Source organism: Paramormyrops kingsleyae, chromosome 15 (assembly GCF_048594095.1).
Source record: "Paramormyrops kingsleyae isolate MSU_618 chromosome 15, PKINGS_0.4, whole genome shotgun sequence".
Taxonomy (NCBI): domain Eukaryota; kingdom Metazoa; phylum Chordata; class Actinopteri; order Osteoglossiformes; family Mormyridae; genus Paramormyrops; species Paramormyrops kingsleyae.
In genome coordinates, this window is record NC_132811.1 from 18,327,192 (window position 1) to 18,343,289 (window position 16,098).

Sequence of the window (16,098 nt, forward strand, 5' to 3'; positions counted from 1 at the left end):
TGCTCTGATAAATAGGTCAAAGTGGAAAAAACATTAAAAATACATTTCTAAATTAAAATAATGCAGATCAAAGTAATAAAGTTGATTTATTTTTATCTTTCTGGTGAAACCATAAAATAGGCTAGCAGTCGGAGTTCAGTAACATAACCAAGAAGTTCACTAACGGGACATGTACTTCGTAAACTCTGGAAGAAATTTAGATGTGTTTATGTTGGCCATGAACCCCTACAGACAGATTCACAGTTTGCTTAAGTGGCTTCTGTTCTGAGCTTTGTGTAGTATGAGGGGAGGAGATCTTGTAAATCACTTCATCCTCCAGATAGGGCCGATGCCAAATTTAAGGTACTTGATAATTAACGGTATGAAAATGACATACATGAAGGTGAGAAAAAGCATTAGGCCTACAATATTTCTGTTTCGCATGAAACAACGTTTTGAAGCAAGAGGGGGGGGGGGGGTATTAATAGTGGCAGTAGGCTACTGCTGTTTACCAACAGCCGTACCGTAAGGACTTACAATATCATACATATTTCACTCCAAGAACCCAGCCGTCGCGGGAGATCGGTTATAACCGAGTGAACTGCAGACAGCCGAGTTGCCTGAGGCTTCGTGCCAGGCCTGGACTCCACCTTCCAGGCAGGCGATACGGGCATTAAATAGTAAAGAACCAAAGTAGATACATGCCAGCCTGAAAGGAGAGACGTCGGGGAACGTCCAGGGAGGAAAGTTACACTAATTATCTCAATCTGCAACATCCGTGTGTTTGGAGAAATAATAAATTTGCATATAAAAACTTTTCTTTTTACACCACAACAAATAAACAGCGGATCATTTATTTCGATACAATAATGACGGGATTGTATATATCACACGTTCATATTATTAAACCTCACCGACTGTCCGAATAATGGAAGGTGAGATCCAGACCAGCTTGTATTAAAACGGCCAGGGCTTACTCGATGCCCTACTTTGTCTAGAGTTTAGGCCTTAATAGGTTGCCAGCATATTTTAGAGGTACGACTTTTTCATAAATAAAACAGAATTAATTACATATAAATAGAAATTCTTAGTATATAATGACGCCGTTCTTGATAAAACTTTCGAACCCCTGCTTTTTTATTTTTAATATTCTGAAATGGCGTTTTGGTAACAAACATTCCTTTGGGTAATTTCTTTAACCTTTTCCTCATAGCCAAATTTTGCAAAAGTCTAAACACTGGCAAACTCCAGGGTTGCGGTTCGAGCCTCGCGTCATAATTTGCACGGTCTCCCCATAACGCGCGTGTTTCCTGCGGGGACTCCTGTTCGGATGTTTATGGTCTCTAAATAGCACAGAATATATGACTGTGTGCGTGTCTGTGCCTCGCGATGGACTGGCATCCCATCCAGGGTGCAGCCCTGCATGCAGTGTCCCCCACGATGCTCGGGATATCACCTTCCCTGCCGGGATAAGCGGATAGAAGATGGATGCACTCATTTTTATAAAACAAATATCGCAACGAAGTCAATTTTACATAAATAAGACTTGGGAAATGCAATAGTTCAGTCCGACCCGCATCCGTAAAATACCCCGTTAAATGCATGATTTTCCTTTAGTAAGCGCTATAGTTTTGCTACTTGACTGTGGCTGAATCATTGCAAACCTGGAAAGCATATATCGTGGGTGGGAAGGAGTTAATTTCATTAATGTGCACTGTAGGTGTAACTATTAAAAAAACATAACATTTTGTTCGGTGGAGAATCTGAAGAGTAATGTGCAGCGATTACACGGAAAACACTTTAAGCTTAATTCATGTTATTCTAACTGGCCGTTCAGTATACTGAAAATAAGTTTGTCCGTGCGTCCTTATTAGCCATCGTGTGTTATTTAGAGTCAGCGGGGGAATCACGGCATGTCAAATAGCCATTACATTTTGACTTTAAATAATTTGTATGACCCAAATGAGCCCATCCCCTTGTATAAGGTAATTGAATGACCGAGAAGTGGAGAAGCGCCGGTAAGCCACATGCAGTAAACCCACGACCACGGGCGCTGGCAGAGGGCAAGAAGCCCTACCGTCCTACCTTAGAACAGACAGGCGCTTCGTTTTTGCGACGCCCACGAACGTCTGGAGAAACTCCCCTGACATGTGTCTGGAATAATCAGTCGTTCTTTATAGACTTCACTGACGTTTCTTAATGGTTTTTGCGTTCCCTAAAGAATTTTGCATTTCCTTTACATCTACGGTCTTTGCATTTTCTAAGGGTCTTTACATTTCTTAATGATTTTTTTTGTTCCTAAAAGGTTTTTTGCGTTTTCTAAAGGGGTTTTCAGATTTTGGTGACGTCACGACACGACACAGGGCGGTGGACTTGGGTGCCAGGGAGGTCACACGGCTCACCGTGCTGATCGTCTGCTGTCCTCTTGCTGTCCCTCATTCACGTAACGGTCATACACAAAGAGCAAGAGAGAGAGAGACAGAGAGGGAGGGTGAAAGAGAGAGAGAGGGAGAGGGCAAAGTCTCCTTTCGTTTTTACCGGCGTGCACATAGCGGTACAGGGAGCGTAAGCGGAGCGGCGAGCATCAGACAGACCATAATAAAACCAACTGCTTAACACTCGCTTTGACCAAAAGGAAATTCGCAGCTCAATCAGGACGCAGCTTTAGTCTGAGTGCTGCCAGAACCAAGAGAACCGCACCAATGGATCCTACTCTGAATTTTTCGGAACAAAATAAACAAGTCTTTCACAAGTCTTACCACCAAAACTAAACGAAGCAAACCGAATACCTGGATGATGATAAGCAAAAATCCATTGCAATTAAAAGCTTTTATTAAGTGGGATTTGCAATAACAGAAACATATTTGTCTTTTAGTGCCCTGGCACCCTGCGCGTGTGGAAGGAATGAGATGTTGGCGTCGGCATCAGTGAACAAAAATCACAGAGTGGACCTCAGCAATACAGATCAATGAAGAATGTGGAGGTGCTTGGGGGTACGATCCAGAAAGAGTTCATGAAGCCCTCGGTGGTATCATGCGTCTTCTCCCCGAGCCCAGCGCGCAGTCTTTACGGCTCATCTTTTTACTGATATTTGTAATGGGGGTGGCACCATCACCCGCGCTCACGGCCGGCTGTCCCGGCCGCTGCATGTGCGACGACCAGCTGGTGGTCCAGTGCGTCGGGCAGCAGCTGACCGACTTTCCTACCGATCTTCCGCTGGCCACCCGGCAGCTCATTATCTCCAACAACCGTATAGGGGAACTACCGGCGCTACAGCTCAACTACCTGTCCGACCTGGTGTACCTGGACTGCAGCAACAACTCCCTCACAGACATCACGGAGTCCACCTTCGGGAACCTGCGGAAGCTCGCCTATCTGGACCTGTCTTTCAACATCTTAATTAACATAGACGACCGGACGTTCGGACCCTTGGCCAGCCTGGTGATGCTGAGGATGACGGACAACCCAACTCTGTCTGAGATCCACCCGGACGCCTTCGCCGAGAACTTGGCCCTGCAAGTACTGGACATCAGCAGGAACAACCTGACAGCGCTGAATATCACCACCCTCATAGCCTTGCCGGCGCTGCGATCGCTGGGCATCAGCGGGAACCCTTGGCGATGCGACTGCGACACCGAGGACCTGTGTCTCTGGGTGCAGATCGAGGGATTCAAGTTTCAAGGTGAGCCTGGCCGCCTCTTCTCCGTCATTCCCTTTCTTTAGTATTGGTCAAATATAACTTCCCGGTAAATTCACTTTTTAAGTCCAGATGTAAAGGAAACCAAAGTATTGTCTCAGTACAGATGAAGATGCGCTAAGATTGTAAGAGTGTAAAGAATGCAATGGTTTTTTTTTGTGACATTTGGCTTTTTCTATAGGTGACGTAAAACAGATAACACATGAGTTTATAAATCCAAAATTTGGATGCAAACAAAAACAGCACTAAATCTGACGTTCCTTTAAAGAATTTTCCAAGTCCTCCTCTGTCGGTGACCTTGACGACGCACACGTGGACCAAGACTGTCCTGAAAATGCGCTCGTAACTAAACTTCTGCCTGGGGCTCGGCGTGACTCGCTAGATTCACTCGCGTAAGTGAAAAGCAAGACAGCCGCTCTTTGGCACTACGTCCCTAGAGATTCAGCGGCTAATATAAATAGTATATGGGTGAACGTGACCTCAAAAGTAATCTGCGGAAGTACGATACTTTCGGAAGTGTGGACGGCCGCTGTACGTCTGCCGCGCTCAGCTCAAGTCAGTTTTGAGTACTTACTTTTCAGCGTATGTAAAACGCATATATCAGTCAGGGGCTCCCGGACTGCCACCGTGCTCAGGTGGACCTCTCCAGCCCCGAAGTAAGTAATCATGAGAGATGTGCAGTCTCTAGAGTCTAGACGTATGCACGAAAATCTCGTAGTTTTGCTTCATTGACTGGGATATTCACCATGCCTTTCAACTTTTCAAAGGTAGCTGAATAGTGTAGTTTCTTTAAACATAACGATAATGCAGTTAGTTGGCCTACTAGCAATAAAATTGCGGATTAATTTGATATGTTGAGATTTAAACCGGATGTGGTTTATGTTTTAGGAAAGTAGTGCAAACCATGTCCTGAAATATGGAAAACTGGCCTCTTTCCACCAATAGGACACCTTTTATGTCATTAGATCGGGCCGTGAACTGTGACATTTCGGAGAATTCCTTCTCTGGGCTGTTGTAGTCAGACGAATGGGGTATTGAGAAGGATCCGAAAACCTTCTTAGACCATGCGTGTAAATGTCAAAATTAATAAAATATGCTGACGATGCCTCTACTGCGTGGGAGGGGCTTCCAGCCTCTCCGTGACCCTGCAGATAAGCAACCGGAAGATGGATGGATGGAAATTAATCTGCATAATTTTGCTAGCCAATCTGAAGGAAGCCTACTTGTTTCATTTTCCCCTCTGGTAATTACACTACTAAAATTGGACAACACACACTCCTCATTTAGCTCTCCCCCTTATAACACTAATTTGTTATAACACGGTTTCCCTGGAGAGAATGAAATATAAATTATCATGGGAACATTATTTGATTTCAAACTGCTCCACAATACTAATTATCCATTACAATATTTTTGTCTGCAGTTTGTAATTGCTGTCTAATCATGGGAAATACTATATTTAGAAAGTTATCGGTGACTTCTAAGATTAGGGTGACATTTGCGGTCCGTGCAGATCAAACCGATTTCCTGGGTCACTCTTTGGCTGTGATGGTCACCCCGCAGAGAGTGTGTAGAAGGAGAAGAAGAGTAAACATTGGAAGAGAGTGAGGAAAAGAGGGAGAGAGAAGCAGAGAGAGAGAGAGAGAAAGCAAGGATGTTGTATGTAGTGCAGGAATTTTCTTTCAGACAAAGCTATAAGGTTGGGTGTTTCGTAGGACAGTAAAAAGTCGATACAGCAGACATACCCACCTCTTAATGCAAGATGACTTATGGTAGATGGAGATACCCCTCCCCAGAGAGGATGAGTTGTAGCTGACGGGAGTATGCAGATTACTTCTGCGATGACCTTCATCACCTTTCACGCCCGGGATGGGAGGAAGGTGATTGGGGGATTTTTTTTTAAAGAAATTAGTAATCTTGTTATAATGGTTTTAGGTGAGGAACACAAGGACATATGCAGCTGTGAACGACGTTTCCACGTTCTGCTGTAATTAGGGATCCTCTCCTCAATGACACATCTCACATATATTAAAAGTAGTTTTTCTTAACTCTTTTTTTAGCAGGAAGCTAATCTCTTTGGCTTTGCGTATACGCAGCCTGTGATTAACGCACGGACCCACGACGTCTCCGTCAGCGGGACCTCGGGAGAAAGCGGACTTGCAAATGGAAGGGTGATACACAAAATTGCTTTCTGCTCCTACCCCCTTCACCTTTGGGCGCTCATAAATTGAGAATATAAGTGAACTCTTTGGTCATTTATGATTGGCTGTCCTAGAGAATAGATGACAGAGTAAACTTAAGGACAGACATTAACATTTAATATAATTACTACATGCTTTCATCCAAAGCGATGTACATTCTTGAGAAAGCTGGGTCAGACAGTTCCAGGAGCAATTTGGGGTTAAGGGCCTTGCTCAAGAACCAAACAGTGACATCACTCCTTCCTGGCATTGAAACGCAGTGCTCCCAGACATGTGTTTGCACTAGACCTGATGGTGATGGCAGCTTTAACTCTGAGACACATCTTTCCCTCAGTGGTATCATAAAAATTAAGAATGTTGTGTGATTTCCTCAGAATGCTGTGGCGCTTCCCCGCTAAAGTTCCGGAACCTGGGTCCTGGTTCCGAGTTCCTGGCCACTTTCATCAGTTGTTTTCCCATCACACAACATGAAATGTCATCTTTATGCTATATAAGCATGGGGGATGCAAAAAGTTTGTAGGTTATGCGTAACACGGGATTTCATGCTGGACAAAACTACATTGCCACCCCAAAACAATGGAGGATAAACAAGTTGTTTTGTCAGTAATTGGGGGTGGGGGGTTCATCTCATGGTCCAAAAATATGGGACTAATTGCATCCTGTATTGGTTCAAAACGGGACACAGCGTTTTATTTATGTTTTATTCATAAAATTATTTTTTATGAAATCTGACAAGTAGATCAATCTTTTATTTTTTAGAATAAAAAAAGATGTAATGTTAATCGGTTAATTAGAACCAGCAGGTTTCGCCCCCACCTCTGGCAATATTAGACAAAAACATTTCAGTTATCAAAATTAAAATTTCCATATTGGTGCACCACTATATAAAAAAAAACTGCAGGAAAGCCAGAGCACTTTTATGCCAAATTTTACGCGGATATCAAATTTTCTGATGCAGAAACATGGAGAAGCAAGCAGAAAGGGTTAATGCATTTAATGTAGTTGATATACAAAAATAATTGTATCTGCCCCATTTTTGCTTCACTTTTTTGCCTCTTTTTCCAGCACTTTTACATAACTTCCAAGTTGGCATCAACCAATCAACAAAGTTCTTTGCTATAAGCCCCACCTCAGTAGTTCCTGGTCAAACGAAAAGTGCTGTGGTGTAGGGATTAGAAAAAGACGTTCAGGAACTACATCCCAGGAAGTATAATTGAGACTAGTTCCTGTGGTGGGAAATATCATGGGTCATACTGAAACGCTTTAACAAATGCATCCGGCATGAGGTTCAGAGAAGGAGGAACCTGGGGGAGCTGCAGATGTCATGGCAGAGTGCCGTGGTTCCACAAGCCCCTTCCTGACGAAGAGCGTTAGCCATGTAGCATTAGCCCATGTAGCATTAGCTATGTAGCATTAGCCGTGTAGCATGAGCTTTGAGCTCACCTATATGACTTGTACACTCCTTCACCAGTTTCTGTGAATCAGTCTGTTTTTCTAACCCAGTGCATTCTTCAAGAAGCACTGTTTTCGACAGACTATTCAGGTAGTTTCTAGGGAAAAAAACAAAAGATATATTTGCCAATTGCTTTTCCCAGGTGGGGGTTGTCCCAGGCAGCTCAGGACACAAAGCAAGGGTACATGGCATTCAACTGAAGGGCACATTTATGCTCAAATTTGGGGTGATTTAGAGATGCCAATTAGCGTTTGCCGTTGGACTGTGGGGGGAAACCGGAGTACCTGGAGGAAACCTGCTAAAACAGAGGAGGCAGGATTCAAATCCCCAACACTGCAGGTGCAGCATACTGAGTAAATAAAAATGCATACAGAAATTAATGCTAAGGAAAGGTTATGCTAATGTTTATGATGCAGTTTGGCAATGCCAGCAGTAGAGGTTCTATAGCCTATATTTGGCTGCATGGAAAACACAGTGAGACACACAGGCACGCACACACACACACACTGTATATATAATACAGAGAGGAAGGGAACCTTGTACCCGTAGTAATACGTGGAAACCATCTTGCATTAAGCAAGGCAACAGCAGGACAGATGACCTGCTTTGATCTTGCCCTGGGAGACGGCGTGTTGAAAACAAAGGCTTCAGACTCCTCTCTGTTTTCTACTGTCTGATTAGCAAAACTGAGAAGTTGTCTGAGAAACATATCGAGGTTTTGTGAGAATATTGAGGAGGAATCCTATGATCTGTCGGTGTTTCAGGGTGCAATCAAGGCGAATCGACCAGGGTGCATAAAAAACCCCACCAGCACTAAAGCACTCAAACATAAATCTGAGTAACTGAGGAAATATGTCCGCTTATGTCATACATATATTACATTGTACTATGACTCATTTGTGAAGCTGAAGGTGAACTAAATCAAAGTCTTTTTACAAATCAAAAATAGCCTATTTGTATTACAAAAGAACTCAGTTCACTGCAGTGGCAGTGAGAGATGTATAAGGAACAAGCTGTTTAATTATATAAGTCTTACCGGTTGGGGTTGAGAAGGTTGATAGATGTAAACTTTGCTCTCAAAATTAGTTTTGAATTTAGCGATTTTCTCTGTCTCCGGCGCAGCCCCAAGTGCAGATTAGCGTTTTTAACTTAAATTAAAGGAGCCACACAGAACTATTGTTATTCTAGATTCAGGCGTTTCAAACTTGAGGTCCAGCACGTTGACTCATAGGCAGACTTATGAAATGCAAGTAAAAGTATATCGATTGAGTAAATGTAATTACTTTGGATGGATTTCAGATCTGCAAAAGGACTTTAAAAGGACTGCAAATTCAAATCTGTGGCAAAGGAATCAGTTGCGCTGTAAACCGCTGGATCCGTCCACCAGGCTCATAACAAAACAAAACCAATTGATTGGTCTCCTTTTTGAGGTATGATAAGGGCGCTACGCACATTCAAAAGACACATTAAAACTCACCACCCAGGCACTCAGAAAGCTCAGGGTGCGTTTTGGCTCAGCGGGTTAGAATGCTTAGAATGCTAGTTCAAGTCCTGTGCTCAGCAGGGTGAGTTCACTGTCAGGCCCTTAACCTCCACTTGTTCCGGGGACTATCTGATCCTGGTTTCTCAAAAAAGATGCCTGGTGTTCCGGAACTTTTTTGGCCCTTTTGTTTTTGTGGAGCGAGCTGAAGAAAAGGGCAAGGTGATGTGGTGGTTGACACAGCCCAAGCTGCTTCATTAAGGGACGCTGGTTCCACACTAGTTCCCAGATGCAGACGGGCTGATGCAGGGCATCCATGGCGAGGGCTAATGCGCCCGGGGGGGGGGGAAACGCCAAGCCACGGCTGGCCAGCCAGCTGCCGGGACAATTTCTGGACACGTGTAAACATCGGAGGTGACCCGGAGCTCGAGCTGTAAACACCAATCTAAGGGCTATTTTCAGAAACCTATGCCTCTTTAAACCTAGATGGTTAAATAATCTTTTAGGCCTTTGCAGTAATAGTAACGATTGTTAGCCTCATCTTTTCAAAAAGAAAGCAAAAGACACACCCATGATTAATCATTTATTGTACTGTTGCGGCATCTCCTCCATGGCCCTTATGGACCAAATTATTATTCCGAAAAGTTCTGCATGGGCTGCACAGGCTTTGCAGTGATCTGGGTGCAGCAGCCCCAGCGTGAAAGCAAAGGCATGAAGGATTTAAGGCCCTGTGTTCTAAAAAGGGCCCTTGACAAACTCACTTAGCAGATTAGTATGAGCAGTGCCACTGCGAGGCCGGAGGTGAAGTCAGCAAGGTTCCTGCAGGGATTTTTCTGGGCACTTTTACCTATTTCATTTGGACGTTTCAGTTAATTTGCAAAGGAGCAGCTCTGTTAGTGTTATTTATCGTCTCCATTACAGAAAAGGCACTGGGGTGGGGGGGGGGTCTGCTGGTGAGGCTAAGCGAGGTGATGTGTTCTCCGTAGGGCACCTGGGACGGGCCATGGGGTCCTGGCCTGAAACACGGCACCAGCCAGAGAGAGGCGCTGAGTAATGAACTTGGCTGAGAACCCAGCCGGGGTGGGGTGGGGGGGGTTGGGTCGAGGGGCCAAACCAGGGGCAGAAACGCGATGAGCGCCAGACACTCCGGCAGGTGTGACGTTACGTTATAGGGAACTCTGCTCCCACAAACCCTGAACGCCATTCCAGCCGGTAACACAATCAAAGGGAGCGGGAAATGGATCTGCCCGCGTCCGAGTGTGTGTGTGAACGTGCATGTGAGTGTGTGTGAGTGTGTACTGTTGTGCCTCCCTCAACACTGTGACTCACTCGCGATTAATCTTCATTTTGGCCATAAACGAGTCGATTATCACCAGCTTAGAAGCAGGTGCAGACATTAGGGGAAGCCATTCTGTCCTAATTTTGCTCGAGGCAAGCCCGACGGTGCCCTGCTAAGAAGCCGCGATGTGATTGGCTCCCAAGGCATCCATGGTCATGACGTCACTTCTCCCCCTCCTCCCCCCCATGTGTCAGATGAAGGGCAGATCGTGTGCCAGGATCCCCCGGACATGATGGGACAGCGCCTCTCAGATGTCGGCATGCAGCTGCGGACGGACTGCCATCAGACCCTCGGCTACTGGGACTACCTCTTCTTCATCGCCATCGGCTTTGTCATCTTCTCGACGGGCACGGTGGTGGCCTGGGTCATGGGCGTGTTCATGGTGCTGTACGAGCGCTACAGCAAGCTACGCAGTGAGAAGCTGGATCGCGAGGCTGAGGAGCGTCTTCGCCAGGTGTATCGCGCCAACGTGCAGGGCAACGGGGACCTCAAGAAGGCCGGCCTGCATGTGTGACACCCCCAGGCCAGGAGGTGGGGGGGGGGCCACGCCATGCTGTCTCACCATCTCAATGGAACTGGCCACTGAGTCGGCCTTGATGTTCCCCGGTCTGTTCTAGTGTGGAGCGGGGAAGTTGGCGTGGACTGGGGGTGTCCTCACCAATCAATAAACAATCTTCAGAGGCGTGAAGAAGCACTCCTCTCGTTGTTGAGGTTTTCTGCCATAGTAGCGAGCAGACTGTTGACGGTATTGAAGGTATTTGAGTCTTGGAGGATGTCAGACTCATACTTGGGTCAATTAGGATAGATCAGCCATGTATTATAGTCACTTAGAACATTACTGCTTCTCATCTAACTGGGATAGGGTCATCACACGGCATAACACTGCATTTTCTGTGGTGTCTGGGGGTGTTTCCAAACTGGATAAGAAAAAACACCAACCACAGTAAAATCTACTGTAAAGCAAAAGGAGTTGTGATATGTGAGCAGCAGGGTGGAGAAAAGGAGTGCTGGGTGACTCCACATCACCAGGTTGACTCTTGTTCCACAGACAGCACCAAAAGCCTTACAGGATGTAATTATTCAGCAATAATGCCTTGACAGGTCAAGCACTGAGTGGTGGAGTCAGTCCTGCGTGGCGTAAACTCATTTGTTTGTTCCGCAGAATTTGTTTTTAGGTCTTTAAGTTTTGAGGTGTGATGAAACTCAGTCAAGTGCAGAACTTCTGCACACCGTGCAAGTCCCTCACCTAATCAACCACCCTCCCCCACCTGCAGGCCCTGAGGTTTGACTGATTCTGTACATAGTTTTGCAAACCTCAGTTTCTGGTTGAGTCCCAAAGGTCTTGGCCTTACAGGGTCTGAGCCTTTGATCTGGAGTATCCTACATTGCCTCTCCATCCCCATCAGTGCCTCCATTGGGACATTGGCATGCGGGTCAGTGCTTTGAGTGCTAATGACATGTACAAAGTGTTAATCTGTTCTGGAACCGCAGATATAAATACCAAACGATGATGGGAAGAGGAAATTAGCTGTGTTCGGGAGGTATGGTGGTCCTGAGGCAAGGATCTGATGTTCTGAGCCACGTCTCCATGGATACCACCTCACAGCCCTACGTATGCGGTCTCAGGAGCTGCTGGCTGTCCAGACTTGGGGACCAGGGGTCCTGACATCTGCCCTTTATTCTGTGAACAGCACGGTGGGGGGGCTTTCGGTGCCTGTGAAAACCCTCTCATGGGTTCGTAGGAATGCACGCAGTGTTGTAGGAATGAATGTAAAGTGATTCAGCCCATCTGGGCGGTAAGACATCCTGACAGACCCTGGAACATGCAAAGTGCTGTAACCGGTTACTGTGACATGTAAGGGGGCACTCTCTGGGGTGATGTATATTAATTTAATGTTTGCACTGTCTGGGGGAATACTGTGGTTCTCTGCCACAAACACAGATGTCTGGTGTTCCGAAAGAACGCCGTACAGAATATTCCCGCCTTTGTACTGTTTGCTGTGAAATTAGCGGATTAGAGATCCCCATTCTCCCTCAAAGAAGGAAAAAGCTGCACTGAAGTTGAACATTTTTGATAAAAAAAAAACAAAAAACACGATTCTTCAAAAGATTTAATTGACAGAATTAGGAAAGTGGCATCTACTCGAGTCCCCGGGCAGAATGAAGTCGGCTACCCTAAACGTTTCTGCTGTAACTCGATGTTGTGTGTTTTGTACACACCATTCCTCACACATCGGCTGCAATTATGCTTAGAAGTATCGCTCTCAGCTCTCCTGAATATTTATAAACTCCCGCCAGACCTCTATAGGTTCAATTATTTAGGGCGAGCAATTCAAATGTCAAGAGTCAGATGTCCCATTGGAGAATAAGGAGGCTCTGGTGTCTCTGGGTGGGTTCCTCTCTAAGATTAACAAGTTGGACCGTGGCGTCCTGCCTCGAGTGAGCGGGAGAGAGATACGTCTGGACAGGAGAATTCTCGGGTTCTGGCGGGGTTCTTCCGGTCTTACCTCGCCAGCCCCGACCGAGAACTCTCCGAGAAAGGGACAGCTGAAGTCCGCTTCCCCGCCCCCTTTTTCCGGCACCTTCCCACAAATCCACGAGTAACTGGATCATGGCCGCATGTGCCAGAGGTGACAGATGTGTACCTGCCAGCCAACTGGGTCCCGGTGGCCGGCGGAATCTGAACACCTGCTCTAAAAATAAAGACGCTTGCCGGCCGTCACACATTCCCTGTCCTGTGCAGTATACCTCCTTTCCCTTCTGCCACCACCATACACCATGGAGCTTTTATGGGGGGAGCACTTGGTGCCAGGAGCTCATTTGCCGTCGGTTCTGATGGAGCGCCAGTGCGGGGCGATTTAGCGCCAAGGTCCCTGTAACATAGCAACGCACTGAAAGGGGGCGCCGTCGTTTGGGGCCTTTGAAATGATGTGGCACGCGTCCGCTGTCCAAACTCGGCTGCCAAGGCGGGAAGGTATTTCATTTTGCACTATCGCCTTCCAGAAAGTTAATTTCTAGGTTTTTTCCTACACAGGAATAGAATCACATAAAATCTCACATTTGGCATCTTACACAGTTCATCTTCAGGAGAGGCTTCAGCACTGCCCGTATGGCCGTAATTCACACACACGCTCTCCTAGAGCACTCCTTCTCTCTCTCTCTCTCTCTCTCTCTCTCCTTCTGCCCTCTTAATCATACTGAAAAGGCCCGGGCCTCCGGGTCTCCATAGCCGCCCGTTATTCACAGCCTCATCCCTCTATCCTCCATCATTTATTCCCCTTCATGTGCGTTTCTTAGGCTGCTCTGTCCACTTGTCTCCATGTCTCCATCAGCAATGAATGAAATGAAATCAGCTACAGACTAACATACTAACCCCATTGTTTGTTTGTCAGGGTTCTGCCTTTAAAAACTTCTGTAACTTATATTAAGTGAAAATAACACATTATTATCTCTGAAAGAATAAAGAAGGTATTTTTTTTACACTCTGATATGGCATGCCAGAGAATGGGAGGACAGTTCGGCTCCTCTGATTGGGTGATGGGGTGATGGGGAGAGGGAGACCGGTTCGGCTCCACTGATTGGATGGTGGGGTGCTGGAGAGCGGGAGACCGGTTTGGCTCCTCTGATTGGATGATGGGGTTCTGGAGAGAGGGAGACCAGTTCGGCTTCTCTGATAGGCCACTGGCCTCATCTTGTCACAGACTCCTTCGTTACTCGCTCACGCGTGGACGTGTATGGCCTGCTGACATTGTACTTTTTCAATAAAGGTCATCAGAGTGAAGCATGTGTCCTTTGTGTGTCGCTGCCATCCAAGGAAGCGGTTTATTACCACTGCTGCTCATTCCTCCCCTTCCCCCCTCCCCTCCCACACACCCACAGTTACTCCTGCTCCCCGCTGGATACCATTGCCATCTTCCTCCTTCAGCGTTTGTACTCCACAGCATCACTTCCTGTCCCGGCATAGGAGAGTCCTACAGCCCATGGTGCCAGACTGTTACTGCCTCTCACAACAGGCTGTGTCTTGGCATCTCTCCATTTCCTACTGCTTTGTTTTCAAGTCTGTAGCCTGGCGTCTGCTTGGGGGGAGGGGGGGGGGGGGGTGTGCTCACTGGGGTGGTGGTGGGGGGGGCTCTAGATATGCTGGCCTGATGTTGAGAGGCGACACCCCATACCAGTTCCAAGGACACACGATCGTAAGTGACAGATTTACATGTCAGAACACGGGACCCCCCGATCCCTGACGAGTCAATCCCCCCCCACCCCCATGCCAGCTGTTGCGTCACCATGCCGTCAGAGCACGCCGATTGGACCCAAGCCCCCAGTCTCTAGTGCCTGCTGGATCCTTTTTATAGAAAGAGAGACTCGTTAATAGAAAACGGGCCCTGGAGAGACATGACTCATTAAACGCGGAGGCCTCTTTTGGACCCCTCCCTCGATTGCGGAGCATGGCGTGGCCCTCCAGGTCAGCTGCTACCGGCCCCCTTTCCACATTTGGTAGGATGGAGCCCAGCCCACTCTGCCCCCCCCCCCCCCCACCACCGCAGCTCGGTGGTACCGACTTCCTCATACATTACCGCCCCCTTAATGAGGTCTGCTAAACTGCCTTATCTTTCCATTCCGGACTCCTTAAATCTCTCACATTTATACAAAACGCAAGTGTGGCAAATCATTTACTGTGGTCTATGGTTGTGTTTATTACCTAATTCAATGAATTTATGTCGCCTGGGATTGTGGCACAGTTCAGACTGGGAAATGAATTCCAGCAAAAAAAAGAAACACCCAAATACTTATCTTCTCTACCTTATCATGGACCTGATTTGTCTAACCTGCATAAAGGAGAAGCCTTATTAAATGTATCAGCAGCAATGCAAAAATAAATAATCATAACGGTTTGAGTTATACAGTAGTAACAGCCAAGCACTCACACACAGACTGTAGTTTCTGTAATCTGCTGAACTTGGCTGTGAATGACGCAGGTGCCCATTCATGTCTATTTAGACATTTATGTCCACCTTTATGAAGGTTCAGACATTTACATTAAATTCAGTTGTGAATATACATAACTCTTTATCTGCCACACATGCATTTATCAAACCAGCACAGAGGTATTGACAGAGGTGGATAAAAGGGTCATGATGTCCACATAAAATCACAGAGAGAGGACATTTACTGAAAATTAGAATGTAAAAAATAACTGGTGAACTGGTGTTTGAACATCAAATACAATATGTTGCTTAAACTCATTAAGCTCATTAAATACAGTTAACTTGGTGCTGATTTTCCACACTCTATGTTAAAATGAAGCTGTGGACTGTTCTGCGTGTAATTTGGTGAAAACTTAAAACCCTCCTTCATTTCGCACCCTACTTGCACCTCTAGCTGTGTCCAGCGTTACTCATACCTCTAGCTGTGTCCAGCGTTACTAATCAGTGTTACTCATACCCCTAGCTGTGTCCAGTGTTACTCGTACCTCTAGCTGTGTTCAGCTTTACTCGTACTGCTAACTGTGTTCAGCTTTACTCGTACTGCTAACTGTGTCCAGCATTACTCGTACTGCTAGCTGTGTCCAGCGTTTTGGGCTGGACTGTCTGACTGATCACAATGCTGGGTCATGCCCTGGTTCTGATCTAGGTGCTGCTAAGACTGTCTCTACATGTTCAGTAATTACCTCAGCTGAATGTGCCATCTCTTTTTTTTCTTTATAACTTATGTATTACCCCGATATCAGCAGACAGAAATGATGCAGGCAAGACATGGATCTCGCAGCTGGCATAATAGTTTGGCATAGAGCTTGGTTGACGTAAATATTTCCATTTATCTTGAACTATCCAATCAGCCATTATAAAAACACACCAGTATAGCTCAAAGGCTGTTGTTAAAAGCACGCTTGGCTATGCACTTCACCCTGTACCTGTATGAACCAGCCTTAAAACGGTGCCCTTGTTCTCT

The 16,098-nt window shown here is 46.2% G+C and overlaps 1 protein-coding gene across 1 annotated transcript; it reads left to right on the forward strand.

The window, feature by feature from the left end:
- Positions 1 to 2,539: 2,539 nt before the first annotated feature.
- LOC111834779 (leucine-rich repeat-containing protein 52-like) lies at positions 2,540 to 13,920 on the forward strand. Its single transcript, XM_023794437.2, has 2 exons — positions 2,540 to 3,661; positions 10,344 to 13,920. Exons 1-2 carry the CDS (start codon positions 3,013 to 3,015, stop codon positions 10,661 to 10,663), a joined length of 969 nt encoding a protein of 322 aa, XP_023650205.1. The 5' UTR covers positions 2,540 to 3,012; the 3' UTR covers positions 10,664 to 13,920.
- The last annotated feature ends 2,178 nt before the right edge of the window (positions 13,921 to 16,098 follow it).

What these genes read in the sequence shown, in the direction of transcription:
- LOC111834779 (XM_023794437.2), top strand. Translation starts at nt 3,013, where the DNA reads ATGCGTCTTCTCCCCGAGCCCAGCGCGCAGTCTTTACGGCTCATCTTT. An exon ending in CGAGGGATTCAAGTTTCAAG is followed by an intron (nt 3,662 to 10,343) that starts GTGAGCCTGGCC and finishes CCCATGTGTCAG; the next exon opens with ATGAAGGGCAGATCGTGTGC.